Raw genomic sequence first — 7,321 nt, forward strand, 5'->3', positions numbered from 1 at the left:
GTGCACAATTGTCTCCATCATGTCACCTTCCTTTGTGTCATCTCTATGAAAACTTGTACATAGATTTGTTATTGCCTTTGGTCCGAACGACACCATCATCTCAGATCCATAGAACTCTGCCATTATAGGCATCATACGTCCTGCATAATACAAAAAGAAACAATATATCTTTTTTAGTCACATGAATGCATACATCCAGCTGCACAGTAATATGACATGTGTTGGCACAAAGGATAGTTGCAGCAAATGGACAAGTAGCTGCACCTTTAAAAAACACTTGCATTTTGCACACAACACAGTGAAGGTAAACTAGTTGCACAACAAGCAGCAAAGTGATATAGAAACAACATAGGAACTTGGACACTAGTTGCACACTTAAGACATTTTAGTTGCACACTAGTACCATAACAGTTGCACACTAGACTGCGTAGAGGGAAATTTAATTCTGTAAGGGATAAAGAAACACACCTATAGTCAAGTTGCAGTTATACAAGATGCGCAAAAACTCATTTTCATTAGGAGTGATGCCTTGGTGGGATCTCAAGTATTTGGACAATGAATGTTTGTTCACCAGCGGATGATTGTGGTCACGAACAAAGTGTGTCACTTCCCATCACCCATCTAGCAGCTCCATCAACATTTTTGCCTTGCATTGAGTCTACTTTATTGTCTCACGTTTTCGTTTTTTATTTTTCTTACTAGGACCAGCCTCCTCTTCAGCAAAGATTGGAGGTTCATCTTCCATTTCCTCATCAGTGTCAACAGGTTTTGGATCTGGTATAGGGTCCAGGACAAGAGGAGCCTCAGCTCCTCCATCATCAGCTTTTCGCTTCTTGTACTTGTTGCAGCAAAATTGTTGTTTTACCAATACATTTGTGCGAGCTATCCACCTAGAGGTGTTCATCTTGATAGAGAAACCCATTCGTAGGGCATAACTGTTGTAGTGATCCTTAGCAATTTGAAGGTTGTCAAACCTCATGCCAACATAGGGTTCCATGGGCTGAGAACCAGCCTCATCTTCTCCTTCTTCTCCTTGCACAACACCGTCAATAGCACCAGCTCCGAGCTCATTCCTAGTTGGACCAGGAACATTTGCCGCGGTGCCCGTGTCATCAAGAGTATGGCTCTCTGACTGCAAAGACACCAGTACAGGGGCACCACGGATTGATGACTGCCCTGCCACATTGTCATGGCCCATAGGGTTAGGCCCACGGGTTGTCTGCGTGTAGTAAACAGAGCGCCCATTTTCTGTCCAATTTCCTTGTGGTATATTGGGTTGCTGCTGATCCATATCATGAGGAAGCTCATTGAGATCAGGAGGCAACTCATTGTGATCAAGCATTTCTTTTTCCTTTTTTTGCTGCTGCCTCACACCCCCTGCACATATAAAACGAAGGAAGTGATGTCATCAGTTTTAATCATGAAAGAGTGTTTCAAACAACCTAAAAACTTAGTAAATAGGCAGTTGCACACCATTATGACAATCTTAGTTGCAAAAACTACATGTCTATAGTAGAATCTTTTTTTATAAAATGTATGCATTTTTTTTGTTTGCACAGAGTTATTATGTTAGTTGCACATTTTGCAGTAAATAGGTGGCAAGAACATAACTTTTTTTACTACGGAGTTTTTCTGACTTTTTCATCTATTTGTTGCAATGATTCGCAAGTTTTCTGTTGGCAAGGAGCTGATTCGGATTTTTCTGCACATACTTTGATGCTACAATTGAGAAGGAAAATCCAGGTGAAGGAAAAAAGAATAATTGCATGACATATTATAGATATATGATTTTCATCGTCGTTTCTGTTTTACTTCTAGTATGTTGAACATATTTTTACACTATAGATTTGCAATAGGTGTGGGACAAAGAATATATGTGTGACTATTTTAATATGGTTTGTGGTTTCATTAGGTATGGACAAAAGTTCTTATGTTTTTGCTGTCGTACTACAGATTTTTGGTTTTGGCTAGAATAGATGTGTCAGTTGGTCAAGATGCATTTTTTCAGTTGGCCAGCACGCATGTTCAGTTGGATAGTCAATGTGTTCAGTTGGCTAGAATAGATGTTTTAGTTGGCCAGGATGCATATTTTTATTGCACATATACTTCAGGTTTTCTAAAGTTTTCACTCAAAAAACATCCAGTTCATGTGGAGTACAATGCATGTTTCATTTTGCCTAGCATGCTTGTTGAGTTGCCAGAATACATGATTCAGTTGGCTGGGATCTATGTTCAGTTGCACATATATGCATTTTTAGTTGCACATATTCTTTGGACAGTCAATGTGTTCGTTTGCAAAACATAACTTCAACTTGGTAGAATGCATGTTTAGTTTTAGCTACATTGCATGTTTAGTTGGCTAGAATCATGTTTAGTTGGCTAGAAAATATGTCTTACTCCCTCCGTCCTTTAAAGAGTGTATTTCCAACTTTGTTGGAAAGTGAAACATTTTTATGTTTGGCCGTATTTATATAATAATGCGCCAACATTTATGCCACCAAATTAGTAGCATTAGATTCATCATAAAATATATTTTCACCATATACCTATTTTGTTTCACAAACATTGATATACTTTTGCACATACTCGGTCAAATTTTAAAATAGTTTGACCCTCCAACAAAGTTGGAAGTACACTCTTTAAAAGACGGAGGGAGTAGTCAGCTTGCTGAACACATCCAGGGAGAAACTCGGCTGGCATGCATGTTAGAAAACATGTTTAGTTTTGTTAAACTTGATCTCAAACCATGTTTAGTGTGCAAATAGAAAGCCATGCAACTAAACTTAACGACTTGTGTTTAGTTGCACGAACTAGAAAATAGTAGGCTTCTGTCCATGGTTGGTTTTTTTTACTTTGCAGACATGACACTCATGGGGGTGGTGTGATGTTGATAATGGGGTGATGTGGCAGATCTACTACTTTCTTGAAGCAACTTCTCCATGGTTTTGCTGATAGATCCATGGAGAAGGGGGTTTACAGATGAAGTACAAGAAGGGCGAGAACTGAAGAGGGGCAGAGGGGAATTACTTGCCTGATGTTGCTGCCTGGTAGGACTCTGAGCACCCCGCCCTTAGATCAATTTTTTGCAGTAATTTCTTCTACTTTTGGGCTGCAATGGCGACTGTACAGAGGAGGAAGAAGGGCCTTAGATCCCCTTCTTTCGTGGAGAAGAAGAAGGCAACGTGGGAGAGGCTGGGGCGTGGGGGCGAACGGTCGTGGGAGGGGCTGGGACGCCGGGGATAGTTGGCCACGTGGGGAGCGCTTTTTCTGTTCGGGATTGGACGCTCCATCGGCTCGGTTTGGTGGCTGCCTGTCCCTTCCTTTTCTGTATCGAAGGAGGACAGGGCTTACCTTTTTAGGCTGGCCACTCGATCGCACTAGTGGGCAGCCGACCGCCCACTAGACGCGTCCATAAATGAAGCCATATATGACGCTACTAGTATGTTAGAGCAACTCCAATCGGGTGACCAATTTTGTTCGTTTGGGTCATCCGGACATAAAACTTGGTCCAACTGGCGACCCAAATGGACACAGCGTCTGCCTACCGTTCGTTTTGTGTCCGCTCGGACCCATATCTGGTCCAAATTTGCGTCACACTTGGGTCCGCGGCAAACACAAAGCAGACGTTTTCTTTGCTTTCCCCGTCCGTCTCCGTCCGCTGCATGCGAGCACTGGCCCATCTGTCATCGAGGGGCCACCCACCCATCCCACCTCCGTCTCTCTCCTACTTTTCTATCTTTCTCCCATCCACCCCATAGCGCCAGGCCGCCGGCCACTTCGTTCTCCGTCGTGAGCTAGCAGGGAGCAGGGGCCGGGGCAGCGCCGGAGAAGCACCAGAGCCGGGGCAACGCCGGTGAAGCGCCGGAGCCGACGGGAAGCGTCCGCTTCGTGGGCGTCCACGGCGTCCTCCGGCGGGAGCGGGAGCACGTGCGCGCTGTCGACGAAGGCGGCCATGGCGGCCGCTTCGGGCACAGAGGAGATGCGGGCACTCATGAAGCAGCGCCGGGCCAAGCGGATGCTCTCGAAGACCTCACCGCGCAGGCTCGCGCTGCCCTGCCAAGCTCGCGATGCTGCTGTCGCATGCATGCATGTGATGTCTACACGTTGGCCGGGTGCTTGCTATTTTGCTTACTGGATTGCAGTCTCGCACGAACGCGCACCAGTAGAAGAAACATGGGAGCACATAGATGCAATTCTTCCGCTGCTGCGTCCGGTCGCCCCCGGCCTTGCCTCGCCGCAGCTTCGCCTCGCCGCGCCGCGGCTGGCCGGCACTTGCGGCACCCACGCCGCCGCCACTGCGCTCTTGTCTGGCGACGAGCCACAAGCAGCACCCGTGCACGGGCGGCGAGCGCACAACCTAGAGCACGGGCGGGGGCGTGACCAAGCTGCAGGCGGGCGTGGGGGACACGGTGAGCTGCGGGGCGGGGTGGGGCGCGTGCGGCCGGCGCGGCGAGCTGCTACTGGGAGCTTGCGGGACGCGGGCAGGCGGACGGACGACCCAAACGGACGAAAAACGGACAAAATCGACATTCGTTTGGGTCACTGCATTGAAGTTGCTCTTACTTTACACTATGAAGGTAGTAAGTTAGACTAGTGTTATATGCATGACACTAGTACTATGATCAGCCTACTAGTATCCCAATGGGGTCAGGGTACCACCATCCTTAATCAATGTAACGCGGAGTGGTGGAGACTGGTTTGCAGTAACACATCGTACGTCTCTCAACCCTACCACTAAACGATCGAGCTCTTATTCAGCTACTAGCTCCTGTATGCAAGGGCTTCTTGTGGTTAGACTAGGGCTTCTTGTGGTTCTTTGTTGATGGTGGAACGAGCTGCTCGGCGGAGCTTGCTCCTGAGGTGTTGGTTACCAGGGTTTTCGGTTTGGTCTCTGTGCCAACCTTTCCCTCTGTTTTCTTCGTTCTTTCTCTAGTTTTTGGCTCTCCTCCTGGGCGCCGTCTTCTGTAATTTTCCTTTGCACTTTGTGTGCGCCTTCATGTATTTGTACTGACTGCCAAGTCACTCTTCGAGTTGGAATATAACAAGCGGTGGGGTTTGACCCCCCCCGTCAATCTTGAAAAAAAAAATATGGGACGGAGCTTTCAGTCGGACGAGTGGTTGCGTGAAAGTGGCAACTTGGTGTGATACGCACCATGGCGTAGGTTTGATGTGAAGTCGCGCTGCTCGGATCGAGCCACCGGCATGGGAGGAGAGGAGAGACCCAGTCGTGACGGTGCACCGATGGAGCACGTGGACCAGCGAGCCGGAGTACTACTGCTACCACCACTACAGTTAGGCTACGGTCGTGTGTCTACACTCTACAGTTAAGCTACTATTAGTGTACTGTACTGGCGAGTAGTTGAAGCTTGTCTCTTCCGCGCCCCGCCCGGGGGGCCGGTCGGAGCGGCCGGCGCCCGATGCCGCCACGTGCACCGTCACGGCGCCGGTGATGGCCCGTGCGCACGCCATGCGTGCGGCCGTAACCCGAACGGAAAACTTTCCGGCGACCTCTCCCGAGGGAGCGATGCCGTGCGTCGTCGTACGCCGGCGTGGGACGCGTGACGCACCGGAACGTCCGTGCGTGCGCTACAATACAAAAGCAGTTGCTCGAAGGCCGCTGTCGACAACGCGAGAGCACGCACCGGACTCTCCTCTCGGGCCAGCCCGGAAGGCGCCGCGCAGCTGCCGCTCATCGCTCGATCGATCGGCCTCGGCGTGGTTTCCGTGACAACTCAGGCGTGCGTGCTCCATACAGGGCATACAGCGGCGCGGTCGTTCGTATGCGCGTGGCGTGGCGCTGTCAGCGTATGCACGGGTGATAGGCACAAGACGCATGGTGATGATGATTGCGACGATGACAATCGGTTGGTGGGCTGTGGCGAGACTCGCCATGGAGTCCTAGATTGGAACCGCTGATGATGTGTGTGCGTATGATCGGCAGCGATCGTCTTCGATCGTGCGTCGAATCTTATCGCCAGTAGCAAAGCCCATCGATCGCACCGTCGAAAGTCAGGAGCACCCACACATGTCGGAAGGATGGATGCAGTACCACTAGCCCATGGATGGGGCAAGGGTCACGGAGAAGTCGATCTCACTCTCACTCACTCGTAGCCGCTTGATTCCTACTACTACTACTACATTTTTTTGAGCATCAGTACAGACACAAGCGCTCATATATACGCGCATACACTCATCCCTATGAACGCACACACACGCACATCCTATCCCTATGAACATTTTCGAAAGACTGAGCCGGCATATCATCTTGAGATTTACGAAGTTACCGTAGGCGCCTCGTCGTCGATGGAAACGTCTCCTCTCACTGAAAGCGCATCGCCGGAAATCCTGAAATAAATTCAGAAATAATGCAAGCACCAAGATTTGAATCCTGGTAGGTTAGGGATACCACTGTCCACCTAACCATCTCAATCACATATTGGTTCTTCGTAGTACTACTACTACCAAGACAAGATGTATACTACTGGTAAATTGGCTGGTAAAAATACGTTTTGAACGGCTCAATTCCGTTACAAGGGCATGGGATGGACCACGACAGTGAAGCGGCATCAATGAGACCCGGCCCAGCCCATCATTCGCTGGTCAAATGCGACCGCAACGACCGGGTAATTAATCGCGCATCTAGCTAGTCGTTGCACTGTTGCACATGGTTCGACGACCCCACTCGTCAGAAACGGTACTGTAGTAGCTTCGTACATGTTGGAGACAAGCAATGCTTCACGATGTATTGATCGGTGCATAGCACACGTATATATGAAGTACAAGGTAGGCCATAACCTTAACTATACAAAGACTAGGAGGTGGGCCAGGCTATACAATATACATGCAGGTAATGCGAGCAGCGGTGTGAACGGGGTGAGCGGCAAGAAGGTTACCGGGGTTGGCGGCCATGTGAGCCGTGGCTTCGGTGTCCATATACCAATCGCCACCGCCAGAGTACTGCTGCGGCGTGGGGGCGGTGTGGAGGGCCGCTAGGAGCGTGGAGTCTCAAGGTGCCGGCGGAAGAGCCGGGGCGGACGGCGCGGGCTGAGGCGGTGGCGCCACGTACCCACCGGCCGAGGACAACCCATAGGCCGTGGAGGGGCCGTAGAGCGGTATGAGCGGGTACAGCTGAGGGGCCGCATGAAGCGCCTGATGAGCGGCAGGGCGGGCGCCGAAGAGGCCCGGAACAGGGGCACACGGGATAGGCATGGAGTACGCGTGCACAACCCCGGTCAGGGGTTCTGGCCGGCCTGCCAGGGCGCCGGTGGGAGCTGCTGCTGGTGGTGGCGCGGTGCCCCGCCGGGCGCAGCCGGCTGCTGCT

General features: G+C 50.3%; 1 protein-coding gene across 1 annotated transcript; it reads left to right on the forward strand.

Annotated features, from left to right (window-relative positions):
* Positions 1-3,794: 3,794 nt before the first annotated feature.
* Positions 3,795-4,396, forward strand: LOC123149874 (uncharacterized; the record flags this gene model as incomplete). Its single annotated transcript, XM_044569681.1, is given in 1 exon segment — positions 3,795-4,396. A coding segment is annotated over 1 exon segment (444 nt), but the record flags the coding sequence as incomplete, so codon positions are not given.
* Between the last annotated feature and the right edge of the window lie 2,925 nt (positions 4,397-7,321).

This window comes from Triticum aestivum, chromosome 1A (assembly GCF_018294505.1).
Source record: "Triticum aestivum cultivar Chinese Spring chromosome 1A, IWGSC CS RefSeq v2.1, whole genome shotgun sequence".
NCBI lineage: Eukaryota > Viridiplantae > Streptophyta > Magnoliopsida > Poales > Poaceae > Triticum > Triticum aestivum.